The 24,048-nt window shown below is 37.2% G+C and overlaps 2 protein-coding genes across 2 annotated transcripts; one reads left to right on the top strand and one right to left on the bottom strand.

Moving 5' to 3' along the window:
• Nucleotides 1-837: 837 nt before the first annotated feature.
• On the top strand, nucleotides 838-14,397 carry OVA9 (glutamine-tRNA ligase, putative / glutaminyl-tRNA synthetase, putative / GlnRS). The gene is made up of 23 exons (XM_089139304.1): nucleotides 838-1,181; nucleotides 1,304-1,354; nucleotides 1,450-1,521; nucleotides 1,622-1,721; nucleotides 2,643-2,738; nucleotides 3,396-3,457; nucleotides 3,596-3,697; nucleotides 3,779-3,874; nucleotides 4,157-4,309; nucleotides 4,384-4,439; nucleotides 5,058-5,148; nucleotides 5,226-5,312; nucleotides 5,735-5,932; nucleotides 6,039-6,137; nucleotides 9,342-9,473; nucleotides 9,562-9,698; nucleotides 9,799-9,898; nucleotides 9,973-10,062; nucleotides 10,568-10,668; nucleotides 10,755-10,860; nucleotides 10,956-11,045; nucleotides 11,134-11,263; nucleotides 13,997-14,397. The coding sequence occupies exons 1-23, from the start codon at nucleotides 1,050-1,052 to the stop codon at nucleotides 14,092-14,094; spliced, it is 2,379 nt and encodes a 792-aa protein (XP_088995430.1). The 5' UTR covers nucleotides 838-1,049; the 3' UTR covers nucleotides 14,095-14,397.
• Nucleotides 14,398-14,472: 75 nt separating this feature from the next.
• On the bottom strand, nucleotides 14,473-19,842 carry LOC149000412 (alpha/beta-Hydrolases superfamily protein). Its single transcript, XM_089139305.1, is given in 9 exon segments — nucleotides 14,473-14,873; nucleotides 15,831-15,966; nucleotides 16,728-16,798; nucleotides 16,800-16,826; nucleotides 17,574-17,622; nucleotides 17,726-17,795; nucleotides 17,964-18,090; nucleotides 18,242-18,286; nucleotides 19,419-19,842. Coding segments are annotated over 9 exon segments (1,071 nt in total). The 5' UTR covers nucleotides 19,803-19,842; the 3' UTR covers nucleotides 14,473-14,711.
• Nucleotides 19,843-24,048: the final 4,206 nt, after the last annotated feature.

Below are 24,048 nucleotides of genomic sequence, written 5' to 3'. Positions count from 1 at the left end.
GGTTCCCTTCCCTACCGTCCCTTTGGTGGCTCTGCGGCCCCTTCGTCCCCCCGCCCCCCTGAAACTTGTTTGGGGGCACAACCAAGTTTAGATCACCTTCTTGTCGTGGAGCTCAATAGTTTTGAACCACTATGTTAGGGGGGGGGGTGCGGGTTTGGCTTCACCTTCTTGTTGTGGAGCTCAAAAGTTTTGAACCACTATGTTGGGGGGGGATGGGGTTTGGTTCCCTTCTTGTTGTGGAGCTCGTTTTGAACCACTTGTTAGGGGGGTGCGGGTTTGGCTTCACCTTCTTGTTGTGGAGCTCGACAATTTTGAACCACTATGTTGGGGGGGGGGTGCGGGTTTGGCTCCCTTGCATGTAAGGAATCTTTCAAGGAGTGTTCAGTGAACTATTGGATCTTGCCATGTGTCATTTGGTGAGCCAACAGTTAAAGATAAGACTTTTTTTTGGGTAGAAATGACAACTAATGATCTCTTTCACTTTGATCTGCCACTTGTCCCACAAGCGGACTGAGGAGGAAGCCATCTAAGTGATGATCTAATATCCTTCTCTCTCTTTCCAGGTACTGAATTTTGAGTTAGGGTCAAAATTAGGGATAATTAGGGTTTAGAGTTTAAGGTTTGATCTGGCTTGGCCTGGCCAGTTATACCTTGTAACGACAAGGTTTCAAGATGCTCAACCCTAAACCGTAAAGAGCCTAGCCCTAAACCCTAAACCAACCCAATCCGAAATCAGAATTCTTATTATGTAATTTACGGTTCGACCGGATCGGATTAGATTGATGTAATGACCGTCCATAGCGTAGAATCTTTGTTCCTCGTGTCCGTTTACCCGGAAAAAGAAAAAAAAAGAGAATTCCTTGCGTCCCAAACACCGTGGGCTGGAAGAAATGATCCCAAACCGGCTCACCATTTATACTCTCTGACGAAATCAACTTCTCTATTCTTCTTCAGACGCTTGGGAGAGTTGAGCTTTCACTCTTCTTCGAATCTACAACACATCTACCTGCTTTGTTTTTCAGAGTTTTGTTAATCGAGTGGTAACAGAAATGGTTGTCAAAGACGAGGACAGTGAGAGATCACTGGAGTTGTTTCTGAAAATCGGATTAGATGAAAAAACTGCTCGAAACACCATTGCTAATAACAAGGTTACCGCTAACTTAAACGCCGTCATTCAAGAGGTATTTTGAATTCATTCAGATTCTCTTCCTGTTTAAGGTTTCTAAATCTCTTCAAAAATAAATTACTGAATTTATCTATTTAGGTTTTCTCTGAATGATAAGATCGATTCTTGTTCTTTCAGGCAGGGGTGACTGATGGATGCAGTAGAGCAGTGGGAAATCTACTTTACACGGTAAACTTATCGATTACTCTTATATGAAGATATGTTTGGATTGAAGGTTATTATTGTATTCACTGTTCGTGTTGGATTGGAATTTTGAGATACAGGTTGCTGCGAAATTCCCTCCGGTTGCACTTAAGCATCGACCAACGTTGTTGCAATATGTTGTTTCATTTAAGGTTGGGTTGATATTCTAGATGGGCTTGTCTTTTTACTGTTTTTGATTTGATGGAGTGTTGTGCATGATATATTCTCTCTCATTGGAACTTGATTTTGCAGATCAAAACACCCGACCAGTTAGATGAAGCTTTAAAATATTTTGGAAAACTTGGGCAAGATGAACTTCCAGTTAATGAGTTTGAAGGAGCTTGTGGTGTAGGTATGTTTTCAAAGAGCAGTGAAATAAGCTCATACGTTTTGTCAGTTTAATTTGATTACCCTTAATTCCATAATAGCTTGGTTGCTTTGTCCTTGCCCTGCTGCAGCTTGCTTCTTAATTTATATTTCGTTCTCTTTCAATAAAGACCTATTTTACTATATGTTATATTTGTATGAAAGAGAGGCTTCTAAACCTAATATAGTTTGTTAGTAATTCAGTTATTTTAAGTCTTTTTTTGATAATTCTTTGATTGAAATAGGGGAAATATTGCACTCACTTGCACGTTTACAGCCTGCTTTTCTCTACTGTGGTCTATGGAAAAAGACTGTAATGTCTCAACACAGCAAAATTCAGTAATGAGAGTCATTTCTATTGGGTTGAATTTTTACACCTGGCATTTCCAGGTTTACCTTTAAAGGCTGAAGTAGGCCTTGCCTTAGGGTGGTTTTTTTTTTTTTTTGAATTACAAAGATTAAGTTTTGCATGGCTGTTGTGTGAGATACTTTATATATTGGCTTTTTGATGGCAAGTCACTGGTTAGTAACAGATAGGTTTATGTTTATGGTTAGGTTTCTCATGAATTCAAGTAAAATGTGAATAGAGAAAGTAGGAAAAATCTAAAAGAAAGTTGGTCAACAAAAGAGACATTGAACTAAGACCACGTTAAAGTAGTAAAACAAAGGAAAGCAAATTTGTTAGTTATCTCCTGTGCAATACACAGCATTGTCAAAAGAAATTGCTGTCCAGAGTAACATGGATTTGTCCTATTTATCATAGAATTTTCATTTATAGTTTTCTATTTCTTAACGTCTGGTTTCCATCATCACCACTTTCCCCCATTTATTGGATCACATAGGATATCTATTTCCATTTATGTTGCCTTCTCTTGGAGTTATATTGAATAGCTTAACATGTGAGCAGGGGTAGAGGTTTCGACAGAAGAAATTGAATGCGCAGTTACTGAGGTCTTTGAAGAGAAAAAGCAGGCCATCTTGGAGCAGCGTTATCGAATAAATGGTAAGTTTTACTAGGCTGTGTTGTAATCATTTAGTTTCATTTCACCATGTACCATATGATATCATAACATTATGTTGTCTACTATCTATTATTATAAAAGTAGAGTGCTTTTTGATTTGTTTGGTCTACTTCACTTTTTTATGGAAATTCCTTTCATGATAAAATCTGTGATTCCTACATTCATCTCTGATGGTATTTCCATATTTTTTCTTAATTTTCATGGAAAAGGAAATTCCTGCATGTTTCTTCTCATTTGCTTCTCTCTTACTTCCTCGTCCTTTTTTGGCCTTTTCTGGCCTGGCTCTTATATAGTTTGTAGAATTTGCTTTCTGTATGACGACGACTACCCTATCAAGGGATTAGTCAGCCAGATAAGATGCAAGTCTTAAAGAGAGTCATATTAATTTCCTGCTTTAGTTAAAGTATTAGGATCATAATACATGTGCAGGTTGTGCATGAAAAGTTTCCAGATTTTGGGGAAGGAAATTGAGTCTTGTAAGTTATTTCGGTCACTAGTGAAAGATGGGGGAGCAGTGAAATGTTGAAGATTGGATGCTTTCTGTTCTCAATGTCTTCTGTGAATCGATTTTGGTTTTTGGCCTTCTCTCTATTGCAATTGGAAAATCTGATGTTTAGTTTATCCTCTTGTTTCCTTAGTTGGCCTTCTGGTTGCACAAGTAAGAAAACGGCATCGATGGGCTGATCCTAAAGCTGTAACGGTGATTTTCCACCTTATTATGACTATTTGTAATGACATGGTAGTTGGAAACTAATTGAAACGGGATATTATGTTGTTTATTTGTTATTATTATTATTAATCCAATCCCCTTGCTTCCATTTTCATTTCCTTCCAACAGCAAGTAATAGAGGCAAAATTATATGGATTACTTGGTGAGAGGACTGCAGCAGATGATGAAAAACCTTCAAGAAAGAAGAAAGATAAGCCTGCCAAAGTGGAGGTATGGCATGGTTGCATGCCTTTCATATTTAGTTCTCTGCTGTTAATAGATGAATCAACCTCATTTCTGGTATTTATGTAGGAAAAAGTCAGTATTGTGGATACTCCTTCAGTGCCATCCCTTGAAGAGGAAATTAACCCTTACTCGATATTTCCTTCACCTGAGGAAAACTTTAAGGTATTTAATGGAATAAATCTAAAAGTTGTCTTTATAACAAGATCTGTTCATTGAGATCCTTGTACAGAGTATTCCAGGCTATTTCTCTTTTTTTTTTTGCATTAAGAAATGTGTTATGATATTGTGGGAAAGGGGACTTTGTAAGTTTTTCCCTGAAAAACATATTTAAATGGCCTCGAATACTTTTTCATATTTCCGCATAAAAATATTAGGACAAAGAGTTCGAAAACCACTCTTTTGGAATTTGATTAAATTGATTGTCTTTATAATCTTCATGGTTAGGTACATACAGAAATATTTTTCAGCGATCGCCCTGTGTTGAGGGCATGTAACACGAAGGAATTGCTTGAGAAGCATTTAAAAACAACAGGGGGTAAAGTCCTCACTCGCTTCCCACCAGAACCAAATGGCTACCTACATATTGGTCATGCCAAGGTAAACAGATCTTCCTCTGGGACAAATCTGAGATTCTTCTAGTCTTGCCATTTCTCATTGCTAAAATATTGTAGGCTATGTTTATTGACTTTGGGCTGGCAAAAGACAGAGATGGAGGTTGTTATCTGAGGTGAACTGACCTTTTCTCAGCTCTAGGGTTCCTTTTATGTTGCTTTTTGCTGTTGCTGTTAGAATCGATCCATTTGGTTGTCTTCTTGATTGTCATCATCTTTTCTATGGTGACTCAATTTCTTGCAATTTTTAGTTGTTGAAATTTGTGTGGTATCTTTTTGTTGAATCTTCTTTGGACTGGGACTCGTTCGCTCAAAAAAAAAAAAAAAAAAAAAAAAAAAAAACTCGTTACTATGATTTCTGTGTAGATTTATCTTAACAGGGGCTTCTATATAATGTGTTATTTATTTATTTATTATTATTATAAAATGAAACACAGAATATATATAAAAAATAAGGAACTGGCAAAGTTTTTTGTGTTGTTTTATGTATAACAAATTTATTTAATTAATATAAATCTTGTGCCCTAAGCTTGTCAAATTGAAGGCTTTAGTCTTGGCCATTGCCACAAATTATTGCTTAGGTATGAAGGGACGGTGTTTATTGTGTTGTATGAAGATGGTGTTTATTATGTTCTTTCTTTTTGAAGTTTAAAACTGCTAATGGCGTTGGAAGAACGGAAATGAACTTCTCTCTGCTCTGTGTTTTGAACTCTTCATTGAATTGACTTTGCTAGGTTTGATGATACAAACCCTGAAGCTGAAAAGCAGGAGTATATTGATCACATTGAAGAAATTGTCCAATGGCTGGGTTGGAAGCCCTTCAAAGTATAGTTTCCAATCTCGACAAATGATTCATGTATTACCTGCGTTGGCAGTACTTGACAGTTTTTTGCCTTTTGCAGATCACTTATACAAGTGACTATTTCCAAGATCTGTATGACCTAGCTGTTGAGCTTATACGTAGAGGCCATGCTTATGTCGACCACCAGGTTGTTGTTAGGCGCTAATTTATTTTATTTCTTCTAGAATTCTACATGGTTATGGTTTTTACAGCCATATGCAATTTGCCTTCCCGAAATATTTTCACTTCAAAAGAATTAAATTCCTTGTATCCAATTGGTGATAAGTTGACTGACAGTAAGTCAATAACTGCACAACTTCACATAATGTGGTTCTGGTGGTGTTACTTCTATCACCAAGCTTTTTTGAACTAGATCTGGTTTCCTACCTGAGAACCTTTTTCTATTCATTTCCAATTTTGCAAGTGACAATTATCTTTCTTGGCTTTCTTTTTTTCACCATTTTTCCCCTGGGGAGAAGGTGGGTTTTTTTTTTTTGGGGGGGGGGGGGGTTGTGGCAATTGCTGGATTTTTCCTTTTAACTGACTGAATGGTTTGAAATTAATTTCTAGACTCCAGAAGAAATAAAAGAGTATCGGGAGAAAAAGATGAACAGTCCTTGGAGGGATCGGCCAATTGCTGAGTCATTGAAACTGTTTAATGAGATGAAACTCGGCATGATTGATGAGGGGAAGGCAACCCTCAGGATGAAACAAGACATGCAGAGTGATAACTTTAACATGTATGACCTGATTGCTTACCGTATAAAGGCAAGGCAAAGCTTCAAAACTTCTTCAGTTTCGATATTTACTCTTAATGTATTTGACAAAAAAATTGGAGTTTCTCACATTTTCTTTTATATTTGATTCTGGCCAGTTTACTCGTCATCCGCATGCAGGAGACAAATGGTGTATTTATCCAAGCTATGATTATGCTCATTGCATTGTGGATTCTCTTGAAAATATCACACACTCGGTAATTCTGTTATTTTAGTTATTTTTGGAAATGTATTCTAACCATATTTCTTTTTTGGACGCTTGCTTCTGATAGATCAATGAATCAATGATGCTGGTTCTTGTAAGTTGTAAACGCAAAAAATATCACTACCGTCTAATGATTTCACTTAGTGAAGTATTGCTTTGAGGAGCTAGATTTGGAAAAGAAAAACTGTCTCGAAAGCAAGTATAGGAACTACAGATTCAACTTCTCCCCTAAATCAAGGGCAAAAGAGCCTCTGCTCCTCTTCTAACATAGTGCTAATCCCAAACCAAGGAAGCATGGTGGGAAATCAGCAGATCACTTGTGTTGGAACAGGGACAAAATTTAGAGAAAATTGAACAATTTAATCAAGACAAATTTGGTTTACAGAAAATTCTGGTACATTTCTTTAACCAGTCAGCCCAATAGGTCTATAAAAAGGATCAAAATCTGACAACAGATTTGGATGTATAGAGTTATAGTACTGATGTATAGAGTTATAGTACTGAGTATAATGAGAGAGAATGTTAGACTTTGGCAGGCAGGTCTCTAGGTTTCTGATTATAAAATAGAACTATAGTATCAATTAGATACCAGAAAACAAAGACAATGCCGGGTTTGAGAAATTAGAATCGAAGATTTTAGTCAGTGAAGGTAAAATCTGTGGACTAAGAACATAATAGAAACCATATTCAGACCAAGTGATTGAAAATAGAAAAATAATCTGAAACTATATTTTTAAAATCAGTACAATAAAACTGAGATCAGAAGAAAATTATTAGTAATTTGTTTTGTAGTTTCAACTGAAAAGTTCAGATATTTTTTTAACCATTATTATAACTAGAACCTACAACAGAAACAGAAATTCATAATATCTACCAGAAGAACAAACCAAAAATTCAGAAACTCACCAAGTCAGAGACGACTGGATGTGTTGTCAAGTGATTCTCAAGGAGGATGTTAAGGCTCTTTGTTCTTGTGGAAGAGATATAAGAAGATATTTAGCTGATTTGGCTTTCAGACCTAATAATGCTGTGTTAATCCCAATTCAAGGAATTACATACACTTGCTGGTATGGAAATGAGAACCAGATTAAGGGATAATCGAATAACTCTATCAAAACAAATAAAGCAAATTGCTCCAACACCCCAAAATGGAGGCCTTTAAACACTGTGAAAAGCACATAGCTCCAATTCCATTGAAATAGTTAGTAATAGAGTTGTGAAGACTATTATACCCTTCACTTCTGAAATCACTTCTGATGTAGTTCTAGATTAGTAAGAGATCACCTGAAGCCAATAGCTAGGGTCTACTATGATCAGGTAGGTTTGAATAGGTCGAAATAGGGTTTTAGGTTGATTCTAGGGATAGGGGTTGATAGTGAGGTTTTGTCAAGTAAACATAAGGGAGTCTAACAGGAAAAGTTTTAATGTTCTAAAGGTGGAAAGTTATCTGATTTGAAGTTGCAGCAACTTAGGGATTAGTTTTGGGTCTTGAAAGAGAGTTGAGTGGAAATTCTAGGATGTGGCTGGTCATGATTCAACCAACCTTGAATGGTTTATTTTGGATTGTATGGAGAATAATTGATTAGAATTGTAGATAATTCTGATGGCTGGTTTGGGTATGAGGGGTTTTGGGTTTGTGGTAGTTTTCCAGAGAAGGTGGGAAAGTTAGCTTTGGTGGTTTAGAGGATTAGAAGTAGAAGGGTGAGTTTTTTTTGGGGGTGAGAGGGGGGGGGGGGTTATCAAACTCACTACTGTTGCAGTTTGTACTTGGCAGCAGCTTGTTGAATGGTGAACTTGAATGAAAATCAAATCTTGGTCAAGAACTTGTAGGAAATCTTCCAAGAACTTGAAAGAGAGCTTCCATTAGAACCACTCAGGGCTTCACATTGCAATGTGCTACTAAACACCAGCCCCACCAATGGACCACCTGTGCTTCCCACTGTAAGGTGTTGGTCGGATCAAACACTGATCCCAGCTACTTTGATCAACCACTAGACGAAAGTCTATAATGGAGAAGATGAGGAGCAGCAAATGCTTTTTCATTAATCAAACTTGTGTCCAATACTTGACCCCTTGCAACCATTATATACAAACTCAAAAATGTAGGCTCCTACACTAAAAGAAAGGGCCTAACTCAATCATTAACCTATTGGATAACCTAAACTAACTAAGAAACTGAAATAGACTCAAAACAGGGTCCTAATTTCAATTTAAATAACTCTTGACAAGAACTTTGAAAAAAAGGGTAGATTCTAAAATAATTTAAATTGAACCACTGGTTAAAAACAGCTTGGGTCATGCAGTCTACTTGAAGTAGGTATGGAACCATTAACTACCTCATCCCTTATCCAGTCTACTTATCCATATTTTAGGCCCCAATAAGTGGTCTATCACATAGAGTAGTCATGGGATCAAAGCCCCACATGTATAGGATTCAACTCTAGACTCGTTCCTAGTTAAACAAGTTTATTTTTGTGGATCTGCATTGACTTTGAACTTATGGAAAGCCCCCGTACCAAGAAGATTTCCTTTTTAAATTGTAATTCTGCTTCAAATGGCATTAGAATATTTCACTGGATATGACCTTGTTGTTTGTCCATCTGTCAAATAATTGTTTCTACCATGCCAGGATACTCGTGTTTCTAGGGATCCTTAGACAATCTTAAGAATCAAACTTTAGCCTCATCTTTAACAAGCCAATGGACCTTAATGATCTGAAGACAAAAGATGTTCAATTGGGCCTAACTCTGTTTCACTTGACCCCCCCTTCGTATTGTTTGATACTTCTCTAACAAATTTAATGTAATTTCATAATCTCTTGTTACGACTCTGCATTTAAATTATTTTTATACATACTTTCATTATATAGTCCTCACTGGATTGGGTCCATCAGTTGAGTCGAGGCTTAGGAGAATCTTTGATCAATGGTTTCTGGTCTGGTTGTAATTGCCGGGTGAATTTTTGGTTCCGTTTGCAGTAATAGTTAGTTTCCATTATCAGGAAGTGACATGTATCAGAAAGACATGACATGGATGGCTAAATGGACAATTTCTATCTATCTGTAGTAGATGGTGGGCATGATAAAACTGTGTTTTTCTTGCATGACAATAGTTCTGATCTCTGTAGTGGATGCTGGGCATGATAAAACTCGTGTTTTCTTGCATGACAATAGTTTTGATGGACATATGTTTTGCAGCTGTGTACACTTGAATTTGAGACACGCCGTGCTTCATATTATTGGTTGTTAGATGCACTGGGCCTGTACCAGCCATACGTTTGGGAATATTCTAGGTTGAATGTAACCAATACTGTGATGTCAAAGCGTAAGGTGTGCGACTGATTTAGTAAATCCATGGAAAGCTTGAAGCCTTTATGTTTTTCATGGTCGATGATTTTTCCATTTTTTACTGTTGTAGTTGAACCGTCTAGTGACTGAAAAGTGGGTTGATGGCTGGGATGATCCCCGTCTAATGACACTTGCTGGTTTACGACGTCGAGGTGTCTCTGCATCTGCAGTCAATGCTTTTATTCGTGGAATTGGAATTACTAGAAGGTTGAGTTCTTTTGACTTCTTCCTCTGCTTGGTGAAGCAATGTGTTATTTTGTTTATTCACCTTTTTGCAACTAATACTCGTGGGATTTTTTGGGTACAGTGATAATAGTTTGATAAATTTGGATCGTCTTGAATACCACATACGGGAAGAGTTGAACAAAACAGCTCCTCGTACCATGGTTGTGCTGCATCCTCTCAAGGTATGTATCTTGTAGAATATTTGATTGATGGACTAATTTTCCAGTGATTGACTTATCCTTTTCCATGTTAATAGGTTGTTATTACAAACCTTGATTCAGTTATGGATCTTGATGCAAAGAGGTGGCCTGATGCCCAGAATGATGATCCATCTGCTTTCTACAAGGTGAGGGAATAGTCCCCCGTTTCATCAACTGTGTGAGCTAATCAAAATGTTTATGCAATAGTACCCTGAGGCTTAACCTATTCGTTTCTGCAGTAGTTGATTTACCATTATTACTGGATATCTCCCCCCCCCCTTTTTTTTTTCCTTTTCAACTTAGTTACACAATTCAACTAAGGAGTTTGTCTCTGATGCAAAATATCTTAGAACTTTGATTAAACAGAGGTGAAGTCCAAGGAATTCTACGTTTCTTACTGAGGGCTTAAAGATCTTTTGCATGAGTTGGCCTATATCATTCTTGGATTAGAGTATGCCAGTTTCAGGTTTTAAGCTGCGGGCATAAAATCTTGTGACTGGCTAACACACTCACCTGGTTCTGAGGGTATTACGTAGATTATTACCCTGTGGATCAGGTTCTTGCTAAATTAGTCATGCCATTCTGAAATTAGCTTTAGGCTATCTTGCCCTGATTTTCAGGTAACTTCATTTTCTTCTGTTCTCAATGTAGGTCCCTTTCACAAATGTCGTCTACATTGAACGTTCTGATTTTCGAACTAAGGATTCAAAAGACTACTATGGACTTGCCCCTGGTAAATCTGTGCTACTTAGGTATATATCTAACCTCTCGTGATGTCTGTCTATTTGAATTTTGAACGACCTCTTGCACAAGCCTATATTTTTCTTCATCCATGCAGATATGCCTTCCCCATAAAATGTACAGAGGTAATCTATGGTGATGATAAGGAAACTGTAGTTGAGATTCGAGCTGAGTATGATCTTTCCAAAACAACAAAGCCCAAGGTCTTTTCCCAACTAGAATTGGCAATGTTTATTAAGGAACTTCAATTATTTCATAAAAACAATGAGCCTAGATTAATTATTTGAACTGTTTGCAGGGTGTTCTTCATTGGGTTGCACAACCTTCGCCTGGGGTTGATCCTCTTAAGGTGGAAGTCAGGTTGTTTGACAGGCTTTTTCTTTCTGAGGTTGGTTCACTTTCTTTTCCCAATATCATCAATTAACCATTTATTCAATGTTTTCTGATACTTCACTGTTTCGATGATTTGGCATCAGAATCCTGCTGAACTGGATGATTGGCTTGCCAATCTGAATCCCAAGTCCAAAGAGGTGACATCAGAAGCTTTTGCCTTAGGCTCTCTTAGCAGTGCTGCTGTGGGAGACAAGTTTCAGTTTGAAAGGCTTGGTAATTCCATAATTCCATGAACTCACCTTTTTGTTTTTCCCCTTAGTTCGAGGCGGGGTGGGGGTGGGGGTGGGGGGAGGGGAATCTAAATTAAGGTTTTGGGTTACACAAACCTGCAAGAACATGGAGAGCCGGGAGAGGCAGATAGTGCTCTATTTCTAGGAATAACATGGTTTATGGAGTAAATTATGCTAAAAATCACAAATAAATTAGAAGATTGTGTATGAATCTTCTGCAATGGAACATTGTTACAGTGGGAATACTTGGTCAAGTCATCATTGTGGCCATGGTCATGGTCAACTGATGCAGTTACTTTGTAGGGGCTTATTGGGGATATTTTTGTAATTTGAAATTTCCTTTGTTTGTTTGCAAGATTTCTAGGAAGCTTAGAGTTCAACTAGCTTTGGATTTATTTTCTTTCAGATGATGATAGTTTTTAGCCAGTTTCTGGGTCTTAGATTGAATGGTTAACAGTATAAGGGGTAAATGAATATAAGGTGTGACAATTCCAGAATCTGTGATTAGCTTAAGCAAAGGAAGTAGAAGAAAGAAGTCTGAGATGCATGGAGAAGAGAAGATGAAGAGAAGACGAGATGGAGGGATGAGAGTTGCACGTGTCTTCCCTGTCAGGATAGATTTATTTATATAGAAAAATTACATAGATCTGGACAGAATATTTTGTCCACTTTCCAAGAAATAGAAAGATTGAAAAATAGTAACTTCTACAGCTCACCTCAAATCAGATCTAAATCTAAGTTTCTTAAACTAATTACATAGGAAATTTGGAGATAAATCAATGCCAAATCTAACAAGTAGAATCCAATCTGTCCCACCTGTATCTTTCCTAAAATAACCACAATATTGTTGACCAACATAAGTTTGATGAATATCTTGCAATATCTTGCTGACCAAGCAACAGTATAATGTTATTCTAACTCCATCTTAACATAAGGGAAAAGGGGGATGGAAAAGAGATAATAGAAGATCAACAGACACTGACAACAGGGAATTGGAAGTAAGATGGAAAAGGGACAGCCTAGATGAATCCTAGCTTGCCGAAAGGCTCCATACAAAGTCATACTTGGCATGAGGTTTGTCTTATGCATTTCCTAGTTCCTTTTGCTCCTTCAATAGGGATAAAGTTACTCTTCCTTACTGGCACATGTCTAGGCCTTCATTGAACGTGACTGTACCACATCAACTAACTCTCACGGAGTTTGTCATGGATTGGGGCACTGTCCATTTCAGCTCTAAGCATGCTCATTCCTTATTACCGTGCGAGATGAAAGTCTCATGCACGGTTTTAAATGAGAGAAGTGAGGAATCCTCTTTCTGAGCCTGGTTCTCCCACTCAAGCCATTGTTTTTCTTTTTATTACTTCTAAAGTAGCTGCTTCAGCTTTGACCACTTGAGTTTTCGACATTCCTTTTTATTTCTGGGGAATGGAATCAATCTTTCCTTGTTTTTTCTGCGGATCCATCTTAATATCCTCATCTCTGCTACTCAAAAAGCTTCTCAATGTGACAGTTTCTTAATTGCTCACGATTCTGCCCCATACATCATAGCTTGTCGAACAACAGTTAAAAGGAACTCCTCTTTATGCTTTAAAGAAATATGTACATAGTGCAGGTTTGGGAATAGGTCTGCTATGGTGGGCCTAACTGTGAGATAAAATGTGGGAAAAAGGAAGAAGTTGAAAAATGTAGGAAAGAGGGAAAGAAGTGCACAAGGCACACACTCTCAGATCAAAGAGAATACTCAACTTCTATTCAATTGACTCCAATCAAGGATGGAAAAAATCACATATCCTGGTTGAAGTACAAAACTCAGAGACAAAGTTCTAACTCAAAATATAAACTTTTATCTCCTACTTAGGAAACTAAAACAAATGAAGACTAAAAATAGAATACCAAGATAATTCAATCCACTAAGTCCAACCCTTGTCGGACCCAAACCCATTGTACCAGTTGTTTCTGGGGTTGGGCCTTCAAAGTCTAGCATGCTGGTAGTGATTCTGCATAAATACACTTCTCTACTTCAACCATTCCACTTTAATTCTGTATTAATGATCCAAGATATCTGAAAAGTTGCTCTGCGGTATCTGACTTTTCCCAATTTGCACCATGCTAGTATCTATCACTGAATGTCAATGTATTTACATAATTGGACTGACATCTTTAAAATTGAGTTATTTGTATTTAGCATGGCCTCAAATAGAACTGATTGGAGGGCAAGAATCCATGTAGCCGACCCTATTTAGTTGGGACAAGGCTTATTGTTGTTATCCATGGGCCCATTGCAAAGAAAATTTAATGGTTTCAGAAGTCAGGATTGTGTTGTCACTGTTGTTTGGTTGTAATTCTTTATGTAGTTTTAATCTATCAAATTATTGAATTCAATTATCTGTATCACATTTTGGTAGCTGGGCATCTGCGATCCTCATATCTTCCATCTATCTAATCATATAAAAAAAACTCAGTTTGGTCCCCATCCATTACTTGTCATGATGTCTTTTATGTTCATCAATCCAATTTTTTTTATTTCTAAATTGTCTATATATATATATAGAACTAATCTTAGTAGTACAATACCAACGACAGAGATTACAAAACCTATAATACATGTCAGAACTTTCTTTGTATTTTTATCCACTTTCTTTTAGGTTTTATACCAGCAACAACATCTGGACACACCATCAACTACTTAGTTCCCATCTGTTTTGTTTGATTTCAGGTTATTTTGCCGTAGACCCAGATTCTACACCAGAGAAACTTGTGTTCAACCGGACAGTCACTTTACGTGATTCATATTCTAAGGCTGGAAAAAAGTAAATCCAGAGATTGGAATTGTGCAGCTGATTGCCAAGATGGTGGTGCCTGAGATGTAAAGTGCAGTGTAGGAGGCTGAAGGTCTTGGAAATGCGTTTTGCAGTGATAGTGTTTTTTTTTTACGCATATATAGTTTCACTTGAGCTTGAGGTTTCTAGAGCCAATCATCATTTACCTCGTAGAATCTGAATGGTAGCTATCCTTTCAAACTAAACTAGTGTATTAGTGTATGTTGTACTTTCTTAATCTAAATTTTACTTCTTTCTTCTCATTCATGTTCATAATTGGAGACGTTTTTTTGAGCAAGCAGGGTCTACACTATGGATTTAATATATATATATCAATACGTTTGCTCTCTCTCTCTCTCTACAGCAGGGTGGTAACGTCTGTCAAGAGTTGTTGGATAAGATATGATTTTCTAAAGAAGTGTACGGTGTTTAATGTGTTTCTGCAAATTAATAAAACAAGTATTGTTCATCTACCAGTCTCCATTTCACACTTGTGTCTTATTCTAACACATGAAATTTCCCCAGTTGGATTTAACTAGTCTTGCACTTTTAAGGAAGACAAAAAAGAGGAAGCAGGAGATGAATGATGGAGAAGCCATTCCATTCAAGGAGTTACACAGGGTTCGTCTGTTCATTCAAACGGTTCAGCCATGATAAGATAACTTCAGCTCCTTTCTGCCATGAACAATCTAACATCATATCATGAGCAACCCCTTCGACACAAACTGGCTGCACCCCATAAAATTGCGCTGTTTCATTAAGGCCTTCAGCATCCTACAAGCATTATACATTCATTTTAGTTCTGAATCATGAGTCAGTAATTCTTGTTTCTTGAAGACTTACAATCATACAGAGCAAGTCAAACAAAGGACAATGAAGCAAAGTAATATGTCCAGGACACTCATTATCAGTGCCCAGGGCTAACAGATTCCCACCCACAATGTTCATTTAAGTTGAACTATCTGCATTTTGTGGAGGATAAATGAAGTCAAATATAGGCAATCATGATATTTACAATTATTGTTCTACCAAAAAAAGAAAGATATTCACTTTTATTCACTCACCATGTGAATCATAGATAAATGATGAGGCAATTTGCAACCCTTTTAATCCCACAATATTTGAGTATGGAAACAAATACAGATGGTCTTGTCAAATGAAAGGGAAAGAAACAATGTTTTAGCAAACAGTACTAAATATCATGGAGAGTTTGTTGAGATTAGATTTGACCACTGGAACATATTACACATTTTATTTCACAATGTTGTCTCTTCTCATGATTTGGTTTCACTGGTTAAAGATGATTTCATCACCAGTGTCACTCATTAGTGATGAACTACCCAAGTTTAAGAGATACAGAATTTGCATAGGATCTTGGCATGATGTGGTTTCGACATAATTATCCGGAACTAGCATAGACAACTGAGATGGTTGGTCAACTAGCAACCCAATGGTAGCTTCTATGGTGTTCAGGCACAACCACAGACTGTGGTTTGGATCACTCCTGAGAATCCTCAAATATGACATGCAAGTTTATAACCCATTAACTAACTTCCCCTTTTTAACATTAACATCATGATTAGCCAAAAACAGAAAAATAACTGATGTCAAATACAATCTTTTCAGAGTGATCAACGTGAAAAATTATGAAGAGGTATAAGGACAATCACGAACATTATTCAGACAGTATATTCATAAACTACAGTGCAAAAATGGGAGGTACAAACTCACCACAATGAAGTCACTGCCAGCGCCAAATACAAGGACTTTAATAGACTTTGGAACTGAAGGAACAGGCAATGATGCATTAAGCTTCTTTAGATCAAACAGTGGCAGACTTGAGCTTTCCTTCATTAACTCCTGGTAACTGCAATAAAACATAGATGGAGTAAGCTTCAACCCCAAAAGCATTGACAATTGATGGCTGGTTCTGTGACTGTACAAAGGAAGAGCCAAGTAAACCACATACAAATGTTTACCTGGCCCTCCTAACCACACAACCTTTCACTGTTCACAGTTCTTTATTGGTTTCTGAATGTATTTGGGTTGCATTTTTCCTCTGGGGCCTGTTTTGCCCCAATTAACTTCTCGCTTCCCCTCCTCCCCCACACACTTATTTTTCCTTTCCTTTCTTTTTCTGTTTTAGATGGGAATAAGTGCAAAATGTTAGGCCATCAAGGAAAAATGCTGAAGAAGAATAAGCAGCTGAGATGAGGATGTCAAGGCTCAAGATGGATAAGTAGCATAACTTAAGACAAATGCAGTCGGGGGAAGGGTTGGTAGCCATGTACGACAGTATCGGTAAGAGTTAGCTAATATGGCTTATTTATGTCCAATGATGACCACTTGTCACTGAAGGGAACTGATGGAGAATCAAATGAAGGGTGTAAGAGTTTGAAAGGCAAAAAAGACCAGGACTATAGTAGTAAGAAAAAAGGGGATGAATTAAGTGATCTAAAACTTTAGATTCAGCGAAAGGAAGGTAATTATGTTATTCTTAGTTAAAGATTAAATAATGTACCTTTAATTGCATGAATATTAGTGTTCCTTGGCATTACATACACATATTTATGTTAATGTAAGTGTTCACATCACAGAACCAAAAGTATCAAGTACACCAGGACAAACCGTTGTACTAGATGATCTTCCATTTCAGCAGAGAAAAATGTTTCCTTGCAAAGAGGAAAAGATGTTGCAAAAGGCTTTTGCAGCTAAACTGAGTGTCACCTAGCAACAAGTAGATAAATCAGCAAACAAATTTACAACATCAAATACCAAGCCATGAGTTTCTTTCTTTCTTTCCTTTTTTTTTTTTTTTTTTTTGGGGGGGGGGGGGGGGGGGGGGGGGAGCAGATAATTGGAGGTCCTACCCAGAAATTGACTATATCCTTCGATACAAACTACCACCACCAACTGGAGTCGCAAAAACTATTAAGATGTCTGATTCCCTTATACTTACATTCCATTTGTATATTGCATTTTAGGGAGCAAAGTCACTTATTGCACCCTGTCAGCATTGTCAGCTTTGCTTAAAAATATTAGAGGAACATCTTCGTGGACAGTGTATTAAAGCAATCAAATATCTAGTAATTTGGTTCTAGTGATGACCTGTCTGTTTGGTGACAATACAACCAAAGTCTATGTTCATTACAGAAAACTGCATCCATGGAAGTTAAATTACCAAGTTAAATCATTGTTTTCTATAATGAACAAAACACAATGACCTCCAATGACCCAGGTATATCATTGTTTCCACTGTTTTCCAGGTACCAATGTAAATAGATTATTCATAGATTAGGGAAATCAGTGAATGAACATACAGATTACTAACAAAGACCTTCATGCAGCTGCTTTAGTTGCCTATCTTGGCATCAATTTATAGGTGTCCTAATATTTTTATTTTTTTCTCATAAATATCATTTCTAAAAATCAATAAATAGATAGAGAGATCCTTTCCAAGTGATAAGGCAATACCTTGAAAGCAGCAACAGGCTTTGAGAAGAGATACCGCCATACTAACCCACTGCATAGTTGAAAAGAAAGATCATTAGAATGGGTCAATCACATTAAGGGAATATATATATATATATATATATATATATGCATTAAACTAGGTTGGGAGTCACCTATTTCCTGAAGGAGGTACAGAGCAGACAAGCACAGCTCCTGCAAGTTTTGGGTTCAAAACTTCCTTCTCTAAAATTAAGAAAAAAGTGATGTAGGTAAACACAAGAAATAAGAGAAATGGATGATGCAAGTGCATAAATCACAGATTGAGAAGATACAGCTCGCAGGTTGACCTCTTATAACCAGCCAACTAAAATTACAGAATTACTTGAAACATGGAATACAACTCATTGATACCTGAGAAGTGTTCGCTCATATTTGAGAGATAGGATTGAACAATAAGTCCACCAAATGAATGTCCAAGCAACACGGGTGGTGACCTGACCTCTTCCCGGATGAAGTCAGCAATGTCACTGGCATGTGTCTACTGCAGAGTTATATAGTTGGAGGTCATTAAGAAAAGCAATACCACCAACATGGAGACCTTATAATTTTCTAATGAACACAGAATATACAAGGCAAAACTTAATCAAGAAAGTGTCTGTCAGTATTTTGTAATAATTAATGCAAAATACCTGAAGGGAACCAGCTGCATCCCCTGTAGGTACATCACTATCCCCCTGAACAGAGAGCAAAGCCATGATCAGTAACTTCTAGAAAATCTGTAACTCTGATACACGAGATTAACATACAGAATAGAAAAGGATACAGAGCAAACATGGCTTAGATCATCTTCAGGAACTACCATAATAACTGTGGAGTCATACAATGCAGCATCTAATTTGGGAAAGAATAAAGTGCTCTGTCGTATTGGAAAAGAGGGTTAACTTAAATCTGCACTAGGAGCCCTTATATGCAGTCTGGAGAGTGAACAACATGTATACTGGCAATTTATTGATATAAGTAATTCAGTAATGATATAAGATAGATGAAAGCAGCAATATAATGATTTGACATTTTGAAAGGGAACATCTGCTTCATCATCCAACACCTGGGTCTAATGGAAGCCTTGGCTATTGCCTATTTACCAGGACATGGAAAACTATCCAACTTGGGTACAACAAGGATCCAATTTCATTCTCTTTTGATCAAGTGTCGAATACAGGAGTGGAACAAGGGCAGGACTAATTTGAACAGTCCCACATAACACACAGGCTAGGGCTAGGACTAATTTGAACAGTCCCACATAACACACAGGCTAGGGCTAGGACTTAATAAGAAATCCATATACAGGACCTTATGCACACTAAAATCCCTCTTGGTGTCTGTGGTTACTGTTCTTTCAAAGGTGACTCTTATGATGTTCTTGGGCTCTCTAATCCCCTATTTTCTCTAAGCTCTAAAAATAATACAAAATTTTCTGTTATCTTAACTTGAGCCTCCTGAGACAGAGAGAACAGTTCACCTAAGTGTGGGTTCCAAGAAACCCCAGAAAGTTCTAACAAATGGTCATCTGGGCACGCGAGAACATTCATTCTTTTTAATTATTTTTTAAAGTTAGAAACAGAAAATTCGGACTGTAACTAATTTTATGCTTCCAATAACACTGAAGCTGCTAAAAAATATTTTTTTTTTTTGAACAACGACAGCAAAATAACTTTCAGAATAGGTAGAATTTCGGCAAATGATAATGCTAACAAATATCAGAGCTCCCCCTGTTACATAATCAACAAAGCCCCCAAATTGTTCAAAAAAAAAAAAAAAAAAAAAAAAAAAAAAAAAGAAGGAAGAAAGAAAGAAAGAAAGAATCACCTGACCCAACAAGCTAATTGCGTAGCAATCGTACCCAAAGTGGGAAAAGAAGCTAAACCAGTGAACAGCCCAACACCAAGCTGCGTGGAAGCTTCCATGGACAAAAACCAGAGGTGGGTATCTCGATCTCTCCATTTCCTCATCCTTGTCGTTTCGAACACCCTTTTGTAAGATAACCTCCATGTTCATACCAGATGGGAGTTCATGGAAGACACGAGTTTGCCCTTCTTTCAGCTGGTACGGTACTCGCAATGTCTTTGCCTCGCCAAGTACTGCAAGAGTTCTCGTCGTCCTCTTCTGGGTCGGCCAGAAATTTTGACGCAGACGAGGATGAGAAGAATTAGTTTGGATTGAGATAAGAGTAGCACCAGTGAGAGCTGCCATTGCAGCCTTGCAAGAGCAGAGCTTTTCCTCGGGTAGGCCAAAGGTGGGATTTTAATATTTGGAGAAAATTACACATACATCTCTATATTTACAAATTTTTACGTTGATATCTGCTGGAATTTTTTTATTATTATTTTTCTCTCCGTTTTATTGAGGACTTGGAGAATGATTTTACTTAGGGAATTTTATCAGGTCAGAAATGGACCATCCACTTCCCAATACATGATAAAAACTCAAGAATGATTAGTAGGGAATTTTTCAAGTCAGAAATGAACCTCTAGATAAATGATATATATCTATCAATCATATCCAAATTCCAAAGATTCAGATTAAATTAAAAAATATATTTTTGTTATCTTCTAAATATTACCTCAAACTTTGGATGTGATTGATGTATGTGTCCTTTATCCAGAGAGAAATGAATGGTATATTTCTTGTCCAGATAAAGTTCCTATGGATTTTCACCACTCAATCCAAGACCCATATGTTCCAAATGCTGCTAGAATGAAAATTAAGGAATTTAGAGCCTAAGAGTATATGGGTTTGAATAGGTTCATGGGCACAACCCAAACAGGTAGGTTTCCAAAAATTCTCTCCAAATAGAGCATGGACTTCATTGGAGTGCTTGTTCATCTCAGGATTCATATTCAACCTAAAACAATCACAACTAAAGTCAAGTTTAAATGTAAATGTATTTCTGGCAAAGTGGTGGCCGACAACTCTCCAATGTAAAGCCGTTAGTACAAGGAGGTGTTGGATTCGAACCTCTATCCCTCCACAGTTCCCCCCCCCCCCTTCCCATCCCCTTGGTCTAGAATTCAAATCCTCTCCATCTAGGCAGACTGCCCTCCCACCCTCATAGTTGAGTTGACACAACCCTACCCCATGTGTGAGGATGGGGGGATGGGAGGACAGGTTGTCGGGTGGAGAGGATCTGGACTCCTTGGTCTAAGGGTCCCTAGTACTTGTGATCAAAATCAAACTGGATCAAAGATCTAGAAGTCAAAACACAAGAAACATCAGAAACCACACACAACTTGACACAAGTAAGGATTTCTAAACCATATATTTGCTTTTGTGGAAGTATGACTAATTTGAGTCAATTGCCAATTCTGATGTGTGCGGGGGTTCATAACTCAGATTTGAACAACACCGGATGGAGTGTGGGACTATTTTGGGATGGACAACTAAAGTATGTCAGTACAAGAGGATTAGGGAAATGAGATATCACTGAGGCGCTCTTGTTGGGTTTACAAGACGGAATAGACCAAGCCCAACCCTTCAACATTCAACTCTTTGAGATTTGGTGCAATGAGGAAGAAATACTTGATCCAAATTTGCCACTGAAACACAAAAGTTGGCCAATAGCTTATGTCCTGCTTTTGGTTCATCTAACTTTTTGTATTAATAATATTAAACTTAATAGGTTTAGCCATTCCACACTCCAACAATGGTTCATCTATTTAGTCTCTAAATCTTCCATAGAATACAAGAAAGGAGTAACTGTACTAGACACTAATAGTCTTTGTAATTGCTACCCGAAGTAATATCAATCATTTTTTTGTATAAAAAAATGTGTTGGAATTATTACTTATAAGGGTAGAGGATTATGCTCCCCTCACACTCCACCACATAGAGGATCCGAACAAACTATAATCTATGGCAAGAAATCCAAAAAGTTGGTCATCAAAATTCATGCAAGGTCCTCTGCCTCATGAGATAACTTCCTAAAAAAAAATATTGAAGCCTTCTACTTCACAAAGCATAGTTAAAATTCATAGAACAAAAGTAGCCAAAACTAAGAATTAGGCAATGCATTAATAGATATATCAATCAAGCTTAGCTTTAACCTTATAGTGGACATGGACTACCAAATTTTTGACAAACATATTATCTGTGATTTGTCCATACTTCAGACAAGCTTTAATTGTTGCTAATGAATGAAAAAGGAAAAACCTTTTAGTTAAGGTTCACAATTCACTGTTACAGAAGTCTTCCATCACCCTATGGATTTTAAGATCATTTCTCTCATTCAAGGGATCTTAAAATGTAGCTTTGAAATTTTAGTACCAGAGTAAATGGTGTGAATATGCAATCTTAAAGTTTTTTTTTGCCTCATTTAGATATAATTTACTTGGTAATTTTATAGTCATACAATCACTTCTCCGATAAGCCCTCTTATTTTTGTGATCATAAAGTGTTAGGGAGCACAACTCCTGTTAGGGAAGGCGATCTAGACTTTGAACCATCCTCCAGGCCAGAAATTCTATGCCACTCAGAGTGAGCAAGGAAAGGTTTGAACCATCAGAGGAAACTTCCACACTCCTAGACCTTTTATTCATTTTTATGTCATTCTTTGTTCTTAGCACAAAGAAATAGGGATTCCAATAAGAGAAGAATACAAAAGATCGATCCAATTAGGATTACTAGACTTCTCATTTTGCTGGCTTACCTAACTCTTGCCAAAGAAATTTTGATGATAAATTTTGCTTCCCCTACTCCTATGTTTTGTTCAACCTTTCTTCCATCATTTTTGGTTAAGATTGGGATCCAGTCATCTTTTAATCAACAAATGTGAATTGTCATGTCCTGCACCTTCATGTCTCATTTAAATTTTTAATCTTTGTTTTATTGCTAGTTTCGATCAAATTAAACCACAAACACGTCGGATCTCATTTTCAAGTTTCAACACTGACTTTTGACATTAGGTCTCTTTGAATTGAAATCTAAAATCAATGAAAAAAAAATTTGTTCGGTTTCAACTGAGATTTAGTTCCATACACCTAATTATTAATAAGGGGGTATTGACCCTAACAATGTGAATTGATGAAAAACAGAAATTAGCTCATTTACATTAAAGATTGCCATCCCAATGGTCTAGATCCATGCAAGGGAAGTTGGGCATTGAAAACTACAGATGAAAATGAAATTTTTTTTAGTGTTCATAATGTACTAGGTACTGCAAACTACCAGAATTTCAACCTCAAATGCCATTAATGGTTCTATAGGCCTTTAATGTGACAATCAAGTGCAAGTCTAAGTACATTAAATTAGAAGAAAATGAAAAAGGAGTGTTTTGTTGAGTACAGTAACCCATCAATAGGGAGAGGTTTTCCTTATTTCTGTCATGCACCTGTCAAAGTCAAATTAAATCCTCGATGCTTCAATGCTGATTGGAAAACTTCAATGAGGAACAAATTAACCAACTTGATTTTATTTTGTAAAGTTTATGGTTGATTTGGATTATGATTAAAAATCATTTTACAATCACATTCGAGTGTTAGAAAATCAATAAGAAAGTTTGCATGCAAAGACAAGATCTTATGTGTTTTTTTTTTTTTGGATGAATAAATAAATATATTAAACAACAAGAAAACAAGATTACAAGGTCTTTAAGTAGAAGACCGAAGAGCTAAGGCCCCTAGAAACAATAATTAGCCTGTTCCTTGGGGTATTATCAACCGAGGTGGGATAACTAACAGTCTAGAAGAAACATCAAAATAGATGACATTCAAAATCTTGTCTATAAAGCAGAATTTGGAGGTCCATCTTTGAAGATTGTACTCCCACCAAAGGTAATTGATAGAGATACAATACACTAGCTTGCCAATCCGATCACATATGGATGTACCTACAAAGTTATTCTCATAATCCAAGACCAATCACAGATGAAAAAGGATTGCCTCAAACGGGACCAAATGAAAACTAGGGCTTTTTCCTAGATAGATTTGAAGAAATGGCAAGAAAAGAAGAGGTGATGAAGATCTTTCAAACCGTTCCAATATAGGGTGCAATTCGGGCTAACGGGGATATGGCAACCAATAAGGAAGGACTGGGTGGGGAGAGCAAGGTTAAGGGCCTTCCAAATGGTTAGGGAAGGACGGGGAATGTAGCATTTGAATTAGACGAAAGGGGGCTTAGGGTTGTGGCCTTGTAGGCACGGAGGAGGTTCTAAGCTGAGGAGGTGGAAAAGGTTTTGGTGGGGGAAGACAACCAAACAATAAGGTCACAAGAGGAACTAGAGAGAGGGAGAAAGACTCCCAAACTTGTGTGAGAATGGGGAGGGGAGCAAGGACCAAATGCCATTCGAGATGAAAGCAGACAGGGGAGTGGATTTGGGGATACGGGTATCATTTACAGTGTGGGGACTGAAATGGTTAAAGAGAATTCCAATCAGATACCACGGGTTTAGCCAAAAAGAGTGGATATGATGTTTCTCTATAAAGAAAGAGGATGAAAAAAGTAT

This window comes from Hakea prostrata, chromosome 11, assembly GCF_041222555.1.
Source record: "Hakea prostrata isolate BN-2017 chromosome 11, UWA_Hpros_2, whole genome shotgun sequence".
Taxonomy (NCBI): domain Eukaryota; kingdom Viridiplantae; phylum Streptophyta; class Magnoliopsida; order Proteales; family Proteaceae; genus Hakea; species Hakea prostrata.
Note: the sequence above shows the minus strand (reverse complement) of the source record. Positions and strands in the feature narration are given on the sequence as shown.